At 45.8% G+C, this 20,719-nt stretch overlaps 1 protein-coding gene, 1 long non-coding RNA gene and 1 pseudogene across 47 annotated transcripts; all 3 read right to left on the bottom strand.

Moving 5' to 3' along the window:
* Positions 1–771: 771 nt before the first annotated feature.
* On the bottom strand, positions 772–4,967 carry LOC127920688 (endophilin-B2-like). Its single transcript, XM_052504746.1, has 9 exons — positions 4,816–4,967; positions 4,117–4,258; positions 3,897–4,025; positions 3,476–3,609; positions 3,263–3,355; positions 1,707–1,790; positions 1,265–1,378; positions 1,026–1,155; positions 772–779 (listed from the first exon to the last, which is right to left on the bottom strand). The coding sequence occupies exons 1-9, from the start codon at positions 4,870–4,872 to the stop codon at positions 772–774; spliced, it is 891 nt and encodes a 296-aa protein (XP_052360706.1). The 5' UTR covers positions 4,873–4,967.
* A 1,242-nt stretch (positions 4,968–6,209) lies between these two features.
* LOC118381601 (uncharacterized) lies at positions 6,210–10,878 on the bottom strand. Of its 46 annotated transcripts, none has more exons than XR_008106986.1 (10): positions 10,625–10,878; positions 10,198–10,256; positions 9,462–9,635; positions 9,009–9,183; positions 8,780–8,954; positions 8,664–8,722; positions 7,719–8,604; positions 7,316–7,459; positions 6,858–6,925; positions 6,210–6,452 (listed from the first exon to the last, which is right to left on the bottom strand). It is a non-coding gene; the product is annotated as an uncharacterized LOC118381601 (long non-coding RNA). The 46 variants fall into 46 exon arrangements; XR_008106963.1 differs by having other exon boundaries at positions 9,009–9,242; positions 9,405–9,635; XR_008106968.1 differs by lacking the exon at positions 9,462–9,635 and adding an exon at positions 9,636–9,807 and having other exon boundaries at positions 9,009–9,242.
* Positions 10,879–14,479: 3,601 nt separating this feature from the next.
* LOC118381598 (plastin-1-like) lies at positions 14,480–20,231 on the bottom strand (annotated as a pseudogene).
* Between the last annotated feature and the right edge of the window lie 488 nt (positions 20,232–20,719).

Here is a 20,719-nt window from a genome sequence, read left to right on the forward strand (position 1 = left end):
TGGTTCCTAGAGGTTGGCTGGTTGCCTGGTTGGTTTGTAGGGGTTGGCTGGTTGCCTGGTTGGTTTGTCGGGGTTGGCTGGTTGCCTGGTTGGTTCTTAGAGGTTGGCTGGTTGCCGGGTTGGTTTGTAGAGGTTGGCTGGTTGCCTGGTTTGGTTCCTAGAGGTTGGTTTGTTGCCTGGTTGGTTTGTAGGGGTTGTCTGGTTTCCTGGTTGGTTTGTAGAGGTGCTGGCTGGTTGCCTGGTTGGTTCCTAGAGGTTGGCTGGTTGCCTGGTTGGTTTGCCGGGGTTGGCTGGTTGCCTGGTTGGTTTGCAGAGGTTGGCTGGTTGCCTGGTTGGTTTGTAGGGTTGGCTGGTTGCCTGGTTGGTTTGTAGGGGTTGGCGGATTGCCTGGTTGGTTTGTAGGGTTGGCTGGTTGCCTGGTTGGTTTGTAGGGGTTGGCTGGTTGCCTGGTTGGTTTGTAGGGGGTTGGCTGGTTGCCTGGTTGGTTTGTAGGGCTTGGCTGTTTGTCTGGATGATTGACAAAGCCTAGCAGACCAAAATGGAAATAAGTCTTTGACCTTGATATGTGATTCTTGTCTAATAAACTAATCTAAACTAGTTGGTTACCTGGTTGCTTGTAGAGGATCCAGTGGTTGCTAAGAGTTGTCTGCTTGTCTGGTTGTTTGTCAAGGACTTATTGGTTGTCGAGGACTTGTTGGTTTTGAGGACTCATTTGCTGTCTGGTTGGTTGCTAAGGGTTGGCTGTTTGCCTGGTTGGTTGATAGGGGTTGGCTAGTTGCCTGGTTGGTTGTTGCAGAGTCACTGGTTGCTAGGGGCTGAATAGTTGCTAAGGGCAGGTTACCTGTTGAGGGTTGGTTAGTTTCTAAGTGCCCGTTGTTATTGTAGCAGATCAGAGGGAGTGCTACAATGAGAGAAAACAAAAAGTGGTTAACACACACACACACACACACACACACACACACACACACACACACACACACACACACACACACACACACACACACACACACACACACACACACATACACACACAGATACACACACAGATACACACCAGGCCAGTTGGGTGTGTAGGTCCTGTGTGAGCTGGTAACACTGAGCGTAGTAGCTACCCTGGGCTTCTACAAAGTCAGACAGGCTTCTCAAATGGGCAGCCTGCAACAGACAGGGTAGAACGAGAGAGTGAGCAGGTGTCTGTGTTAATAGCAGTCTATGTGAATGTGTGTGTGTGTGTGTGTGTGTGTGCATGCGTGTTGGTACATACATGTGTAGTGTTGATTCCCTCCAGCAGTAGTCTGGTGATCTCTGACTGTCGGTCAAACACACACTGAGAGATCCTCAGCTCCATCTCTGCCTGAGAGACTTCCTGGGCCCACATCTGACAGCAATGGATAGAGATACATAGGATCAATCAATGAGAAGACATAAAGGAACAGGACTAACCAATGAGAAAACAGACAGGAACAGGACAAACCAATGAGAAGACATAAAGGAACAGGACTAACCAATGAGAAAACAGACAGGAACAGGACAAACCAATGAGAAGACATAAAGGAACAGGACTAACCAATGAGAAAACAGACAGGAACAGGACCAACCAATGAGAAAACTGCTGGTCCATTTTCATTATATCGTCCAGTCTTACTGTGCTACCTGATGTTAAAACAAGCGTGTGGGAGTGTGCATGTGTATATGTGGGGACTGACCTTCAGCCATCTGACTCGTAGGAAGCTGAACATGTAGGAGACATGAGCTACATACTCCTCTCCTAATGGGTTAGCATTTAGACCCTGAGAGAGAAAGGGAGAGAGAGAGAGAAAGAGAGAGAGAGAGAGAGAATGAGAAAAAGAGCGAGAGAAAGAATGAGAAAGAAAGAGAGAGAGAATGAGAAAGAAAGAAAGAGACACAGAGAGCGAGAGAGAGAGAATGAGATAGAGAGAGGGCGAGGGAGATAGATAGAGAGAGGAGAGAATGGTGAGACTTGACTTTTGATGCTATGCGTTGTTGACATTCTTGGAAACCTAAGGCACACCTCTCCTGATCCAAATACGCATAAATCTTTCAAGCCACCATTGACCCTTCGTCAATGAGGAGGTCAGCAGTGTGTGGTCAGCAGTATGGCGTCAGCAGTGAGAGGTCAGCAGTATGGGGTCAGCAGTACGAGGTCAGCAGTGTGTGGTCAGCAGTACGAGGTCAGCAGTGAGAGGTCAGCAGTAGGAGATCAGTAGTAGGAGGTCAGCAGTACAAGGTCAGCAGTGTGTGGTCAGCAGTATGGAGTCAGCAGTAGGAGGTTAGCAGTAGGAGGTTAGCAGTAGGAGGTCAGCAGTGTGAGGTCAGCAGTGTGTGGTCAGCAGTATGGGGTCAGCAGTACGAGGTCAGCAGTGTGTGGTCAGCAGTACGAGGTCAGCAGTGAGAGGTCAGCAGTAGGAGATCAGCAGTAGGAGGTCAGCAGTACAAGGTCAGCAGTGTGTGGTCCGCAGTATGGAGTCAGCAGTATGGAGTCAGCAGTAGGAGGTTAGCAGTAGGAGGTTAGCAGTAGGAGGTCAGCAGTGTGAGGTCAGCAGTGTGAGGTCAGCAGTATGAGGTCAGCAGTACGAAGTCAGCAGTAGGAGGTCAGCAGTGTGTGGTCAGCAGTACTAAGTCAGCAGTACGAGGTCAGCAGTACGAGGTCAGCAGTACGAGGTCAGCAGTACGAGGTCAGCAGTACGAGGTCAGCAGTATGAGGTCGGCAGTATGAGGTCGGCAGTATGAGGTCAGCAGTAGGAGGTCATCGGTATGAGGTCAGCAGTATGAGGTGGGCAGTATGAGGTCAGCAGTACGAGGTCAGCAGTATGAGTTGGGCAGTATGAGGTCAGCAGTATGAGGTCAGCAGTAGGAGGTCAGCAGTACGAGGTCAGCAGTAGGAGGTCAGCAGTATGAGGTGGGCAGTATGAGGTCAACAGTATGAGGTGGGCAGTATGAGGTCAGCAGTAGGAGGTCAGCAGTATGATGTCAGCAGTATGATGTCAGCAGTATGAGGTGGGCAGTATGAGGTCAGCAGTACGAGGTCAGCAGTATGAGGTCAGCAGTACAAGGTCAGCAGTAGGTCAGCAGTACGAGGTCAGCAGTCTGAGGTGGGCAGTATGAGGTCAGCAGTACAAGGTCAGCAGTAGGAGATCAGCAGTACGAGGTCAGCAGTACGAGGTGGGCAGTATGAGGTCAGCAGTAGGAGGTCAGCAGTAGGAGGTGGGCAGTATGAGGTCAGCAGTATGTGTGTTCTCACCCGGGCCTCGCTGTCTGCTTCCTGTGCCTTTCTCAGTCTGGCCTTCGCAATGTCCAGATCTAACCGCTTATTCACCAGCTGTCTGCGCTCATTCTACGCACACACGTACGCACACACACAAACACACACACGCAGTTGTCAGAGTGTATTTGTGTTATAATAGTGTGTGTGTGTTGTGGTGTGGTGTGTGTGTGTGTGTGTGTGTGTGTGTACCTGTATGACGGTGTATTCCTGGTCAGTAAACCTCCGTAGAGGAGACAGGAAGTTGATGTCTGTACTCTGGATCAGCTTCTTGTTTGCCACCCCGATCTGCCTCTCCAACTCCCCACACTTAATCAGAGTACTACCTACACACACACACATATATACACATGTCCAGTCTCTAACCATAGTGTGTGTGTGTGTGTGTACCGTAGGGTGTGTGTGTATCGTAGGGTGTGTATGTATCGTAGGATGTACATATGTGTGTACCGTAGGGTGTGTGTGTGTGTGTGTACCGTAGGGGGTGTGTGTATCGTAGGGTGTGTATGTATCGTAGGATGTACATATGTGTGTACCGTAGGGGGGGGGGTGTGTGTGTGTACCGTAGGGTGTGTGTGTGTGTGTGTGTGCCGTAGGGTGTGTGTGTGTGTACCGTAGGGTGTGTGTCTCCCCAGTTCCAGAGCAGCGTCCATCATGTTTTCACTCAGCAGCTCGTGGGGGGTTGGCCTCTCAGGGGCGCTCCAATCCAGACCCTTATACAACAAGTCCTCTAAACGAGCTCCTAAAAGATTAGGGTTCAGAGATCTGGGGTTAGAGGTTAAAATCCCTTAGCTTACACACACACACACACGCACACACACACACAAACTAACCAGGGTTAGGCTGCAATAAAGTCTCAGTCTGTGAGATGATTTTGTCAGTCCAGGTCTTAGTGGAGTCTGCTCTGTCCAGGAGACTCACCAACCGGCTGTCCAACTCTGTCTTCTCAGCCTGTCCCAGAGCTTCCTCCGTATACTGAGGAGATACAACACGTCATCTATGTGTGAGAGTGTGTGTGTTGTAGATGCAGTTTCAAAGGATCACATGAAAGGCTATTTAATAATAATAATAATATATGCCATTTAGCAGACGCTTTTATCCAAAGCGACTTACAGTCATGTGTGCATACATTCTACGTATGGGTGGTCCCGGAATTGAACCCACTACCCTGGCGTTACAAGCGCCATGCTCTACCAACTGAGCTACAGAAGGTAACATTATTACATTATTATTATTATTATTATTAAAGGCTATTTCTTTGAGGAATGGCTGCTCCTGAGACCGTCGCTGTCCACTGTCACGTGGTGCTGAACATGACGTTGTCCATATGAATGGTGCTGAATCTCCGATTGCCGACCAGCGGCTTTGTTCACTTGAGCACAATTTATTTGTTATTATTACATCTTGTGACAACTAGCTATATATGTTAGGCAAATACACTGCTGTCATCCCCGCTACTATCTAACTGAATCAGATTGACATAGAAATCGACCCTTGGAGATCAATGAAGTTAAATTCAACATCTCCCTCACCTGAACAGCTCGGTTGATAAACGCGCCCGCGTCCACAGCGAGCCTCGTGATGTCCATCTGGTCAAGGTCGGCCGATCTCCTACGGCGCAACGAGCTAGGCTAGTTGTCTAGCAGCCGTGGACAGCTCTAAAAATACATCTCTTCTAACCGGATTACTGGCATGTGAAAACTGAGACCGTAAACAACGAACATTCTCGAAAGACAGAGTATGACTAGCGGTGATGTATCCTGTCACAACATTTTCCACACAGAGGAGCTAAGAATATCCATCATATCAGCTAGCGTTGTTTGAATGAATGACAGCGGAATCTGTTTACCTCTCCAGCAGCTCGTTTCTCTATTCGCGGCTTTAGGGGATGTTTTGGTGACGTCAATGGGCTGCTGCAAAGAACATTTGTCGCGCTATGACGCGAAGAAGATCAGGTGTCTCGCAAAATGTCAAACTCCCTCTGTCATGTGTGAGTGAATGGTTCATGTACAGTGCCTTGCAAAAGTATTCACCCCCTTGGCGTTGTTCTTATTTTGTTGCATTACAACTTGTAATTTAAATGGATTTGAATTTCGATGTCATGTAAATGGACATAAACAAAATAGTCCAAATTGGTGAAGCGAAATGATTTTTTTTTTTACTTGTTTAATTAAAAAAAAAAAACGGAAAAGTAGTGCGTGCATATGTATTCACCACCTTTATAATATCTGGTGCAACCAATTACCTTCAGAAGTTACACAATTAAATAAAGTCCACTTGTGTGCAATCTAAGTGTCACATGATCTCAGTATATATATATACATCTGTTCTGAAAGGCCCCAGAGTCTGCAACACCACTAAGCAAGCAGGGACAAAGTTGTGGAGAAGTACAGATCAGGGTTGGGTTATAAAAAATATCTGAAACTTTGAATATTCCACAGAGCACCATTAAATCCATTTACAAACCTACCAAAGAGGGCTGCCCACCAAATGCTGTGGGGATGTTTTTCCATTGGCGGGGACTGGGAAACTGGTCAGAATTGAAGGAATGATGTATCTGTGCTAAATACAGTGAAATTCTTGAGGGAAACCTGTTTCAGTCTTCCAGAGATTTGAGACTGGGACGGAGGTTTTCCTTCCAGCAGGACAATGACCCTACGCATACTGCTAAAGCAACACTCGAGTGGTTTAAGGGGGAACATTTAAATGTCTTGGAATGGACTAGTCAAAGCCCAGACCTCAATCCAATTGACAATCTATGGTATGATTTATAGAATGCTGTACACCATCGGAACCCATCCAACTTGATGGAGCTGGAGCAGTTTTGCCTTGAATGGGACACAATCCCAGTTGCTTGATGTGGCAAGCTTATAGAGACATACCCCAAGAGACTTGCAGCTGTAATGAGATTACACACACATTTCAGAAAATATATATTTTTTTATTACGGTAAAATTTGCAACTGCCCCATGAAAAACATAACAATTATTCCAGATTTACAAAAACATGAAAAAGGAAGAGAATGTCATTGATAACAGAACAAGTCAAATATTGAACATTGTAAACAGTGTCTCAGAGAAGCCATGTGTATCACAGGTAAGGTCCCCAGCCCAGGTACATCTGACACAGTAGTTTTTGTCGTCGGTAGCCTCCTGTATCAGGTAGTGGCCTGGGAGGGGAGAAAGGATGTGTTAGTTAATCCTTTCACATGTATTTAGAGATACTGTGTTTTCTATGAAAATTTCTTTGGAGATACTGTGTTTTCTATGAAAATTTCTTTGGAGATACTGTGTTTTCTATGAACATTTCTTTGGAGATACTGTGTTTTCTATGAACATTTCTTTAGAGATACTGTGTTTTCTATGAACATTTCTTTAGAGATACTGTGTGTTTTCTATGAACATTTACTGTGTTTTTAGAGATACTGTGTTTTCTATGAACATTTCTTTAGAGATACTGTGTTTTCTATGAACATTTCTTTAGAGATACTGTGTTTTCTATGAACATTTCTTTAGAGATACTGTGTTTTCTATGAACATTTCTTTGGAGAGAGAGAGGGATAGTGTGTGTGTACCTTCTCGTTGACTATCTCTCCATTCTCACTGGCCTGTGTCTTGGATCGTCCTTTGGGTTTACTCCACTCTACCAGAGGGTCATGGGAGAAATGTCTTCAGTACACTGAAACACACACACACACACACACACACACACACACACACACACACACACACACACACACACACACACACACACACACACACACACACACACACACACACACACAAATACACACACACAATAGTCTGAAGTGTTCTGTCATCTCTGGGCTACAGCAGAGTGATGTACAGATGCCAGTTGGAGAAGTAATATAATATAATATATGCCATTTAGCAGGCTTTTATCCAAACACTTACAGTCATGTGTGCATACATGATGGGTGGTCCCGGGATCGAACCCACTACCCTGGCGTTACAAGCACCATGCTCTACCAACTGAGCTACAGGACCACCCCAGAAGTGACAGGTTAAACACCTTGTTGATGAGGCAGTTGAATTCTATGAGGCGACAGTCTTTCCGGAGGTCATCTTTAGGTTTACACATCACAGTGTAGCTCCTCCCATCACGTCCCTTCAGGCCGATTTTCTTGGGCTCCTGGAGGGAGGCTAGGATCTCCACCTATACACACATCATCATGACACACACACACACACACACACACACACACACACACACACACACACACACACACACAGAAAGACAAACTACCCCCCCCCCCCACACACACAATGTGACACGACACACACAGACAGAGAAAGACAAAACTACTCCCCCCCACACACACACACCATGTGACACGACACACACAGACACAGAAAGACAAAACTACCCCCCCCCCACACACACACAGAAAGACAAACCTCTCCCCCACACACACAGTATCGTCAAAGCCATGGAGGTAGGCCCAGTGTCCGGGGAATGCGTTGAGGTGCAGTGTGTTTGCAGGGCCAGTAGAGGGCAGTGTGGGGATGAGGACAGACTGCAGAGGGATCAGGATCTGGCTGAACGATAGCTCCTCCACCAGACGCTTCAACTGCTTGAAATGGACCCCATACTGAGAGTACTGTTACCATCCACCTGGAATACAGAGAGAGAAATGGACCCCATACTGAGAGTACTACTGTTACCATCCACCTGGAATACAGAGAGAGAGAAATGGACCCCATACTGAGACTACTGTTACCATCCACCTGGAATACAGAGAGAGAGACATGGACCCCATACTGAGACTACTGTTACCATCCACCTGGGATACAGAGAGAGAGAAATGGACCCCATACTGAGAGTACTGTTACCATCCACCTGGAATACAGAGAGAGAGAAATGGACCCCATACTGAGAGTACTGTTACCATCCACCTGGAATACAGAGAGAGAGAAATGGACCCCATACTGAGAGTACTACTGTTACCATCCACCTGGAATACAGAGAGAGAGAAATGGACCCCATACTGAGAGTACTGTTACCATCCACCTGGAATACAGAGAGAGAGAAATGGACCCCATACTGAGACTACTACTGTTACCATCCACCTGGAATACAGAGAGAGAGAAATGGACCCCATACTGAGAGTACTACTGTTACCATCCACCTGGAATACAGAGAGAGAGAAATAGACCCCATACTGAGAGTACTACTGTTACCATCCACCTGGAATACAGAGAGAGAAATGGACCCCATACTGAGAGTACTACTGTTACCATCCACCTGGAATACAGAGAGAGAGAAATGGACCCCATACTGAGAGTACTGTTACCATCCACCTGGAATACAGAGAGAGAGAAATGGACCACATACTGAGAGTACTACTGTTACCATCCACCTGGAATACAGAGAGAGAGAAATGGACCCCATACTGAGAGTACTACTGTTACCATCCACCTGGAATACAGAGAGAGAAATGGACCCCATACTGAGAGTACTACTGTTACCATCCACCTGGAATACAGAGAGAGAGAAATGGACCCCATACTGAGAGTACTACTGTTACCATCCACCTGGAATACAGAGAGAGAGAAATAGACCCCATACTGAGAGTACTACTGTTACCATCCACCTGGAATACAGAGAGAGAAATGGACCCCATACTGAGAGTACTACTGTTACCATCCACCTGGAATACAGAGAGAGAAATGGACCCCATACTGAGAGTACTGTTACCATCCACCTGGAATACAGAGAGAGAAATGGACCCCATACTGAGAGTACTACTGTTACCATCCACCTGGAATACAGAGAGAGAGAAATGGACCCCATACTGAGAGTACTACTGTTACCATCCACCTGGAATACAGAGAGAGAGAAATGGACCCCATACTGAGAGTACTACTGTTACCATCCACCTGGAATACAGAGAGAGAGAAATGGACCCCATACTGAGACTACTACTGTTACCATCCACCTGGAATACAGAGAGAGAAATGGACCCCATACTGAGAGTACTGTTACCATCCACCTGGAATACAGAGAGAGAAATGGACCCCATACTGAGAGCACTGTTACCATCCACCTGGAATACAGAGAGAGACATGGACCCCATACTGAGAGTACTGTTACCATCCACCTGGAATACAGAGAGAGAAATGGACCCCATACTGAGACTACTACTGTTACCATCCACCTGGAATACAGAGAGAGAAATGGACCCCATACTGAGAGTACTACTGTTACCATCCACCTGGAATACAGAGAGAGAGACATGGACCCCATACTGAGACTACTACTGTTACCATCCACCTGGAATACAGAGAGAGAGAGAAATGGTCCCCATACTGAGAGTACTGTTACCATCCACCTGGAATACAGAGAGAGAGAAATGGACCCCATACTGAGACTACTACTGTTACCATCCACCTGGAATACAGAGAGAGAAATGGACCCCATACTGAGACTACTACTGTTACCATCCACCTGGAATACAGAGAGAGAGAAATGGTCCCCATACTGAGAGTACTGTTACCATCCACCTGGAATACAGAGAGAGAGAAATGGACCCCATACTGAGACTACTACTGTTACCATCCACCTGGAATACAGAGAGAGAAATGGACCCCATACTGAGAGTACTGTCACCATCCACCTGGAATACAGAGAGATTATAACTTCAAGCCTATCAACTCCCGAGATTAGGCTGGTGTAACCGATGTGAAATGGCTAGCTAGTTAACGGGGTGGTTGTTCCCCTTGCTCTGCATGGGTAAGGGAGGAGAGAGGAGAGGGATGGAAGCTATACTGTTACACTGGCAATACTAAAGTGCCTATAAGAACATCCAACAGTCGAAGGTATATAAAATACAAATTGTACAGAGAGAAATAGTCCTATAATTCCTATAATAACTACAACCTAAAACTTTTTACCTGGGAATATTGAAGACTCACGTTGAAAGGAACCACCAGCTTTCATATGTTCTCATGTTCTGAGCAAGGAACTGAAACGTTAGCTTTCTTACATGGCACATATTGCACTTTTACTTTCTTCTCCAACACTTTGTTTTTGCATTATTTAAACCTACTGCATTGACAACAAGTTGTTACAGCAATGTAGTTAATTAGTTAGCTACAGTAGCGAACTTAGTGTACTATTAACAAGCTACCGAGCTAGTTAGCATTAGTGACGTTTATCAAGTCATACTGTTCAATTATTTTACTAAACAATGTGAGGAGCAGTTGGAAAACTGTACTAAGTTAGCCAGCATAAGCTAGCATGTTAGCTAAGTTAACGTTACCTACAGCAGCAAAACAATAACAATGTCCACCGTATAGACAGCGCAGTCTCGAGTCTCACCTCGCGAGCTCCTGCAGTGCAGGTATCATAGCGGACATTTCCAAGCCTTTCATCTTTAGACCAGGGACTGTGAACAGTCCACAAAACGCTCTATTTAAAAACAGCTGGCTAAATTGTACACTGTTATGAGAGAAACGACAACATTTCGGCCCTCAAGTCTTCCTCAAAGGAGCCGTTTGAAATCTTTCGCTCCAAAGTGACGTTTGGCTATGGCAACTGTAGAGGTCCAGTCTTGATTCGGACAAGTTACAAACGCAAACGGCTCTCCCTTGAGGAACTGCAGCAGATATGATATAAATGTACAGATTTACAGAATTCACATACCAGTAATTGAATAGGATATCTGTGGGGAGAAAAAAATCTAAATATTTGCATGTTACTGTTATTGTCCAGCATGTCCTATGGAATATGATGATCACATTGGCCTTTTTCTACTGTGCAATATAACTGTGTATGTCTGTCTACTTCTGCAGGGGGTTCTGAGATTGAGAATCTGGACTACTACCCTGAGTTTGTAGATGTCTTGTGATTATACAGTACCAGTCAAAAGTTTAGACACACCAACTCATTCAAGGGTTTTTCTTTCTTTTTACTATTTTGTACATTGTACAATACTGTTTGAAGACATCAAAACTATGAAATAACACATATGGAATCATGTAGTAACCAAAAAAGTGTTAAACGAATCAAAATATATTTTATATTTGAGATTCTTCAAAGTAGTCACCCATGCAAGATGGCGCGGACAGAGATGGTCGCGTCGCTTCAGGTCCTTCAGGACCTAAGGAAACTATGCAGTAATTTGTTATTTATGTATCATTTCTTATATTGTTAGCCCAGAAAACCTCAAGTGTTATTTCATACAGCCGGGAAGAACTATTGGATATAAAAGTGACGTCAACTTTAAAAACACCAGGAATACGACTTTCCTGAAGCAGATCCTCTGTTTGGACCTCCACCCTGGACATGGGATCTTATCCCAGAGGCCGACCCAAAACAACGTGGTCGCCGCAGGAGAGACTCAGAAGGCGAGCACACCATCCGCCTCTTCCGAGCATATTACTCGCCAATGTCCAACCTCTAGATAACAAGGTGGACAAAATTTGGGCACAAGTTGTCTTCCAGAGAGACATCAGAGATTGTAACATTCTCTGTTTCACGGAAACATGATTCACTCGGGATATGTTGTCAGAGTCGGTACAGCCTCCCGGTTTATTCACACATCGCGCCGACAGAAACAAACATCTCTCTGGTAAGAAGAAGTGCAGGGGTGTATGCCTTATGATTCATGACTCATGGTGTGATCATAACAACATACAGGAACTCAAGTCCTTTTGTTCACCTGACCTAGAATTCATTACAATCAAATGCCGACTGCATTATCTACCAAGAGAATTCTCTTCGATTATAGTCACAGCCGTGTATATCCCCCCAAGCAGATACCTCAACGGCCCTGAAAGAACTTCACTGGACTCTATGTAAACTGGAAACCTTATATCCTAAGGATGCATTTATTGTAGCTGGGGATGTTAACAAATCTTATCTGAGAACAAGACTTCCTAAATTCTATCAGCATATCGAATGCGCGACACGGGCTGCTAGCATTCTGGACCATTGCTACTCTAACTTCTGTGATGCATACAAAGCCCTCCCTTCAGCAAATCTGAGCATGACTCCATTCTGTTGCTCCCAGCCTATAGACAGAAACTAAAACAGGAAACTCCCATGCTCAGGTCTATCCAACGCTGTTCTGACCAATCGGATTCCATGCTTCAAGATTGCTTCGATCACGTGGACTGGGATATGTTCCGGGTAGCCTCAGACAATTGACGTATACGTTGACTCGGTGAGCGAGTTTATTAGCAAGTGCATCGGTGATGTTGTACTCATGGTGGGAAGACGACTGGAAACATGACCGAATACAAACAGTGTAGCTATTCCCTCCGCAAGGCAATCAAACAAGCAAAGTGTCAGTATAGAGACAAAGTAGAGTCACAATTCAATGGCTCAAACACGAGACGTATGTGGCAGGGTCTACAGTCAATCACGGATTACAAAAAGAAAACCAGCCCTGTCGCAGACATCGACGTCTTGCTCCCAGACAAATTAAACAACTTCTTTGCTCGCTTTGAGGACAATACAGTACCACTGACACAGCCCGCTACCAAAGCCTGTGGGCTCCTTCTCTGTGGCCAACATGAGTAAAACATTTAAACGTGTTAACCCTCGCAAGGCTGCCGGCCCAGACAGCATCCCTAGCCGCGTCCTCAGTGCATGCGCAGACCAGCTGGCTGGTGTGTTTATGGACATATTCAATCAATCCCTATCCCAGTCTGCTGTGCCCACATGCTTCAAGATGGCCACCATTATTCCTGTTCCCAAGAAAGCCAAGGTAACTGAACTAAATGACTATCGCCCTGTGGCACTCACTTCTGTCATCATGAAGTGCTTTGAGAGACTAGTCAAGGATCATATCCCCTCCACCCTACCTAACACCCTAGACCCACTCCAATTTGTTTACCGCCCCAATAGGTCCACAGACTACGCAATCGCCATCACACTGCACACTGCCCTATCCCATCTGGACAAGAGGAATACCAATGTAAGAATGTTGTTCATTGACTACAGCTCAGCATTTAACACCATAGTACCCTCCAAACTCGTCATCAAGCTCGAGACCCTGGGTCTCGACCCCGCCCTGTGCAACTGGGTCCTGGACTTTCTGACGGGCCGCCCCAGGTGGTGAGGGTAGGAAACAACATCTCCACCCTGCTGATCCTCAACACTGGGGCCCCACAAGGGTGCGTTCTCAGCCTTCTCCTGTACTCCCTGTTCACCCATGACTGCGTGGCCATGCACGGCTCCAACTCAATCATCAGGTTTGCAGGCACACTTAACCAGCATGGCTACCACAGCATTCTGTAGCAATACACCATCCCATCTGGTTTGCGCTTAGTGGAACTATGTTTTTCAAACTGACAATGACCAAATACACCTCCAGGCTGTGTAAGGGCTATTTGAACAAGAAGGAGAGTGATGAGTGCTGCATCAGATGACCTGGCCTTCACAATCACCCAACCTCAACCCAATTGAGATGGTTTGGGATGAGTTGGACTTCAGAGTGAAGGAAAAGCAGCCAAAAAACTGCTCATCATATGTGGGAACTCTTTCAATACTGTTGGAAAAGTATTCCAGGTGAAGCTGTTTGAGAGAATGCCAAGAGTGTGCAAAGCTGTCATCCAGGCAAAGAAACGCTGGCTAATTTGAAGAATCTAAAATACAACATGTACTTTGCTATGTTTAACACCTTCTTGGTTACTAGATATTTGCTTATGTGTTATTTCATAGTTTTGACGTCTTCACTATTCTACAATGTAGAAAATAGGCTAAATAAAGAAAAACCCTTGAATGAGTAGGTGTGTCCAAACTTTTGACTGGTACTTCATATTCTAAGAGCTCTTGTGTATTTATTCAAATAGCTTGTAGGTCTCTTGTGTATATATTCAAATAGCTTGTAGGTCTCGTGTGGTTTATTTCCATTATCAGGCTGAGCACCAGTGTTAGGCTCCAAAATGTTGCCGTTTGTGTTTCCACCTCTGAGGCTCAGCCCAAAAAAGCTGTATCTCTGTGGTACAGTAATTATCACTGCCAGTTGAAATGTGGGAGTGAGGCAAGATGGGAAGATGTAACTGAAATAAATGGACTAAGTCACATCCCAGCATTGTTACTGAGATGAAAGTTGGGACCACGCATCAAATCACACAAGGCTAACTGACCTCAGTCCAACACACAGGTCTCCTTTGTTTCCTATGTTTCCATTTATCTCAGTCCCGGATGAAGGGTGTCAAAAACATGTGTTTCTTAAATGGGTTTTATTATACATCTTTATGATTGAGTATTCAAAAATGCACCACCCCTCCCACACACACACAATTTGCATGAACAAAATGTCAGTCTGTTATCTTCGGGTGGACTGAGTTGACTAAGTCAAGAGAATTGCACAACATTTACAGGTCTGTACTGTTAATTCTGTAAGGTGTGTGTATGTGTGCGTGTGTGTGTTTGTGATTGAAACCAAAGGGTTCACGTCCCCTCCACTACTACTATTCTGTTGTTTATTTTACGCAGAATGAATTAATACATTAACATATTTAGAGATATTAAAATGATCCATCAGTGCCTCCTTGAGCACACTAGGCACATAACTGCTCGGTTTCTATCAGTATGAAATAAATGTTTAATGAACAATCAGCTGCTCTCTGATTCTCCGATTATATACACTGATCTAATCACAGACTAGATGTGCAGGAGACAGGAAGAGGGTAAAGGGTAAGGAGCCAATAGGGACAGGCTGTTAGTGTATGTTAGTGTGTCTGAGTGTGTGTGTGTTCAGCCGTCAGCTTTCTTCATGCCCTTCCCCATCAGGCATGCGAACACAGTCAGAACCATCTTGGGTTTCACCTCGACCAGGTCATCAGGCAGAGCGTAGACACGGGCTCCAATCTTCCTGGATACCGTGATAGCGTACCTACAGGAAGACAAAAGGGAAGGGAAAGAGGTCATTCAGAAGTTAGAGGTTGGGGTCGAGGTCATTTAGAGTTCAGAGGTTACGGGTCAGGGGTTATTTACTTGGCGTTGTTGAGCTTGTCTGCATCGCTGAGCTCCCTCTCTTCACCAGCTCCTCTTTGATAGATTTGGGGGCGATGGTGTCTAACAAGTCTATCACTGGGAGACTAGTACTGATCAGCTTATCCTGCAGGACACACACACACACATTAAAGCTGTTCACATGAACACAACGTGCACTGCACACTCACACACGTACACACCCACCTTGAAGCTGCTGATCTGTGAGTCCTTGCCTCCCTCTTTGAGCTGAGTGTTGACCCAGTTGATTATGATCTGGTCTCCAATCTTCTCCCCATCTCCTAGATCAGACAACACCTGGAGAGTGTACCTGAGGGGGTGGGGGATGATAGAGGGATAGTAAGAGGTGAGAGAGATGTCGAAGTGAAAAGGAAAGGTGTGTGTTTGTACTATACATACCTCCTCATCAGCTGCCAGACCAGAGCCAGTGTGTGCATGGGACTTCCCTCATTCAGATTCACTCCTCCAATTCCCACCAATGAGAATCGAGCTTTATTCCGACCCAGTTCCACCGCATAGGTACAGTTCTCCAACTACACACACAGACACACCAACACAATGCCTGGAAATCCTCTGTATTTTCATCAACAATATATTGATAAAAGAGAGTCTCTGTGTGTGTGTGTGTGTGTGTGTGTGTGTGTGTGTGTGTGTGTGTGTGTGTGTGTGTGTGTGCGCGCGCGCATGTGCATGTGTGTGTGTGTGTGCAAATACGCCGGATATTGTTGTTGTGGGGGAGGCCAGGGTAGGTGCTCGTTTTGGAAGTGGGCTGCTCATTGGACTATGTGGAGCAGGCCTTTGCTGAGAAGCCTGACATAAACTAGGGCAAAGCAATTGGCTAGGTACTCTCTGTTTCAGCTGTCATGGGCAGCTGTTTGGAGAAGCAGGTGCTTTCTGTAGTGCAACTCATACATCGACCTTTGAAATGTTTTGGATCCTTTTTTTGTCAATTTGATTGGTGGATTCAAATAAAGTATTTAAAATGTGTGTGTGTGTGTGTGTACCTTCTTCATGTTACTGCCCAGTGCAGAGTATGGAGGTCTGTTGACTTTTTCCACTCTACAGGGACGTTGACTTTCTCATACAACTGGAGAATCACCACCGCATCACACAGGTCACTGCAAACACACACACACACACCAATCAACATATGCAAACATCAACACACACACACACCAATCAACATATGCAAACATCAACACACACACACACCAATCAACACATGCAAACATCAACACACACACACACACCAAATCAACATATGTAAACATTCAACATCAAACATCACACACACACCAATCAACACATGCAAACATCAACACACACACAATCAACATGCAAACATCAAACACACACACACCAATCAACACATGCAAAACATCAACACACACACCTACATCAAACACATGCAAACATCAACACACACACACTAATCAGCACATGCAAACATCAACACACACCAATCAACACATGCAAACATCAACACACACACATGCATACTCTGTGTGTGTGTGTGTGTGTGTGTGTGTGTGTGTGTGTGTGTGTGTGTGTGTGTGTGTGTGTGTGTGTGTGTGTGTGTGTGTGTGTGTGTGTGTGTGTGTGTGTGTGCGTGTGTGGTTACTGTACCAGTAGAGGTGGTTGACATAGGGAGCAACTCCCAGAGAGTTCATCCAGTTCCTGAATGTTTTCTCCTCTCTGGATTCTCCTGTTAGGACAACATTACACATTTTACAGTGTGCTGTGAGAGAGGGAAAGAGTGTTTGTGTGCGTGTGTTTGTGTGTGTGTGTAGCTCACCGTTTAAAAGTGATGTGTCTATGTTGTTGCTGTTAATCCTCTTCAGGGCCGTGTGTGTGTGTGTGTGTGTGTGTGTGTGTGTGTGTGTGTGTGTGTGTGTGTGTGTGTGTGTGTGTGTGTGTGTGTGTGTGTGTGTGTGTGTGTGTGTGTGTGTGTGTGTGTGTGTGTGTGTGTGTGTGTGTGTGTGTGTGTGTGTGTGCAGCTCACCCTCTATGAGTGCTGTGTCTATGTTGTTGCTGTTAGTCCTCTTCAGGGCCGGGTGTGTGTTGAAGAGGTTGGCTACGAAGGCCAGGTTCAGCTTGCTGTTGCCAGACACCACATCCATAGGAGACACAAACTGTCTGCAGTCCAGACGGGCTGCCTGGCGAAGCATCATCTCTGCCCTGCGTTCGTCGTCATGCTCCTATACACACACACACACAAACGTAAGTGGCAACACACACACACACATGAAAACATGAACACGCACATATGAATACACACCCACTTACATTGATGCCGGTCATATCAATGTGGATGGCCATCTCGTCTATGTCCTCTCCTTTAGGTGAGATCTGGTCCAACAGGGTGAAATACGCTCTGGAATCCTACAGTATAATAACAGCATTAATACATAAACAACATATTTTCAGTGTGTGTGCACGCGTGACTGTACGTGAGTGAATGTGTGTGTGTGTATTACCTTGATGTCTTGGCTGAAGTTGCTGATTGGTTGGGCCCCAGCGTTGCCTAGGTGATGGTTTACCCAGCGTAGCAACAGTTCTTCAGGAGACAATGACATCAGGTGCTCTAACTCCTCCCCTCAAACAGCAGGTTAATAAGAGCTGCAAATAAACACAATAAGCCAATCAGCTTGCAGTGTGGTACAGATATACACACACACACAAACAGCCAATAGGGTTGCAGGATGTCACAGGTGGGGTCATATAATTGGACATGGGCATAAAGTTCATATGACATTGAAACTAAATTAGGCACTCTCTTTGTTTGTGGCTGTATATGCGTGCATGTGTGTATGTGTTTGACAATGTGTGTGTGTGTGTACCTTCATTGCTGCTGATCTCTATGTCAGCAAACAGTCCTATCTTGATAATCTGCCAAAGCAGCCCCAGCACCAGGTGGGGTTTCCCAGCCATCAGGTCAGGGGCGTCGATGTTGACCACGGTACAGCCGATAGACAACGCAGAGTTTATCGCCAGCATCAGGTTCTCCTAGAGAAGGGAGAGAGAGAGTGAGTTACAGTTTTGATAAGGGACAATCCAACTTTTCCTGTGTGTGTGTGTGTGTGTGTGTGTGTGTGTGTGTGTGTGTGTGTGTGTGTGTGTGTGTGTGTGTGTGTGTGTGTGTGTGTGTGTGTGTGTGTTAACTCACGGTCATGGTAAAGGTGGTGTGTTTCTTGGTGTTGATGACTCTCTCATCGATGGTGTCAGACTGGGAGAGGTTGATCATTTTACTGCAATGACAAAACAGAGTATATGATAGCAGTGTGTGTGTGTGTGTGTGTGTGTGTGTGTGTGGGTGTGTGTGCGTGTGCGTGTGCGTTACACAGAGCAGGATCCCATCTTTTACTGATTTGAAGAGACTGTCTCCGTCAGGGTTCATGGGTAGAAGGTGTTTACAGTCTTCATCTTTGGCCAGAGACTTATTGATCCAGTTCACAAACGCCACCTTCTCCTCATCTAACACACACACACAAACACTTACATGAACAGGACATACACATAATTCTCTCTGCCATTTGGGAAGTACCCTGGGTCTCTTCTATCATGTGAATGAATTAGTCTTAAAGCTCTCAGATGTCTATAGATGTGTCATTAAAACTCTCCTCTCTCTCCCTCTATCTCTCCTCTCTCTCTCCCCTCTCTCTCTCTCCTCCTCTCTCTCTCTCTCTCTCTCTCTCTCTCTCTCTCTCTCTCTCTCTCTCTCTCTCTCTCTCTCTCTCTCTCTCTCTCTCTCTCTCTCTCTCTCTCTCTCTCTCTCTCTCTCTCTCTCTCTCTCTCTCTACCTACCTGAGTAGGAGTGCTGTGTTCCCTCGCTGGAGATTCCTGACAATCCTCCAAAGGATTGTATCCCTTCTCTCCTGGCGATGGTTTTCTTGAACGTCTCACTGAGCTCCTTACTCTTCAGCTCCTGGTAGATCTACAAGACAGAATAGGCCGTGTCTCTGAGTGTGTCTGTGTGAGTGTGTCTGTGGGAGTGTGTGAATGTGTATGTGTGAATGTGTGAGTGTGTCTGTGTGAGTGTGTCTGTGTGAATGTGTCTGTGTTAGAGTGTCTGTGTTAGAGTGTCTGTGTGAATGTGTCTGTGTGAGTGTGTCTGTGTGAATGTGTCTGTGTGAGAGTGTCTGTGTGAGTGTGTCTGTGTGAGTGTGTCTGTGTGAGTGTGTCTGTGTGAATGTGTCTGTGTGAGTGTGTCTGTGTGAGAGTGTCTGTGTGAGTGTGTCTGTGTGAGTGTGTCTGTGTGAGTGTGTCTGTGTGAATGTGTCTGTGTGAGTGTGTCTGTGTGAGAGTGTCTGTGTGAGTGTGTCTGTGTGAGTGTGTCTGTGTGAGTGTGTCTGTGTGAGTGTCTGTGTGAATGTGTCTGTGTGAATGTGTCTATGTGAGTGTGTCTGTGTGAGTGTGTTTGTGTGAATGTGTCTTTGTGAGAGTGTCTGTGTGAGTGTGTCTGTGTGAGTGTGTCTGTGTGAACGTGTCTGTGTGAGTGTGTCTGTGTGAGTGTGTCTGTGTGAGTGTGTCTGTGTGAGTGTGTCTGTGTGAGTGTGTTTGTGTGAGTGTGTTTGTGTGAATGTGTCTGTGTGAGTGTGTCTGTGTGAGTGTGTCTGTGTGAATGTGTCTGTGTGAGTGTGTCTGTGTCTGTGTGAGTGTGTCTGTGTGAGTGTGTCTGTGTGAATGTGTCTGTGTGAGTGTGTCTGTGTGAGTGTGTCTGTATATGGATGCGTGCCTACATGTGTCACCGTCTTTACTTCGGTGTATTTTAAATCTTACCGAGACGAACTCTTCAAAGCTGATCTTCCCGTCCTTGTTGGTGTCTCCTGCTACGAAGATCTCCACTATGTCTCTGACTCTGTAGCCTGGCATGGAGAAACTAGCCTCTCTGAACAGCTCCTGCAGCTCAAAGTCACTGACAAAACCACTGTTGTCAGTGTCTGTATGGGAGGAAACACAGGCAGGCAGTCAGACAGACAGACAGACAGACAGACAGACAGACAGACAGACAGACAGACAGACAGACAGACAGACAGACAGACAGACAGACAGACAGACAGACAGACAGACCAGATGAAGTGCCATGCTCAAGGCCAAAATGGAGGCCTGTTACTAGTTCCCTCCCCTCTTGTCATCTCCGGGTTCAGGATATAAACCAGCAACCGTTTAGCTACTTGTCTCCCTCTCTAACCTCTAGGTTATATATCTCCCTCTCTAACCTCTAGGTTACCTATCTCCCACTCTAACCTCTAGGTTACCTCTCTAACGTCTAGGTTATATATCTCCCTCTCTAACCTCTAGGTTACATATTTCCCTCTCTTAACCTCTAGGTTACCTATCTCCCACTCTAACCTCTAGGTTACCTCTCTAACGTCTAGGTTATATATCTCCCACTCTAACCTCTAGGTTACCTCTCTAACCTCTAGGTTACCTATCTCCCACTCTAAC

Source organism: Oncorhynchus keta, unplaced genomic scaffold (genome assembly GCF_023373465.1).
Source record: "Oncorhynchus keta strain PuntledgeMale-10-30-2019 unplaced genomic scaffold, Oket_V2 Un_contig_20263_pilon_pilon, whole genome shotgun sequence".
Classification (NCBI taxonomy): Eukaryota; Metazoa; Chordata; class Actinopteri; order Salmoniformes; family Salmonidae; genus Oncorhynchus; species Oncorhynchus keta.

Excerpts from the sequence above, each read along its gene's own strand:
- LOC127920688 (XM_052504746.1), bottom strand. The coding sequence starts at position 4,872 with ATGGACATCACGAGGCTCGCTGTGGACGCGGGCGCGTTTATCAACCGA. Across the intron at positions 1,791-3,262 it reads AAGCAGACAGCGAGGCCCGG|GGTCTAAATGCTAACCCATT; the intron begins GTGAGAACACAC and ends TTTCTCTCTCAG. Across the intron at positions 1,156-1,264 it reads AGGGAATCAACACTACACAT|GCTGCCCATTTGAGAAGCCT; the intron begins GTATGTACCAAC and ends TGTCTGTTGCAG.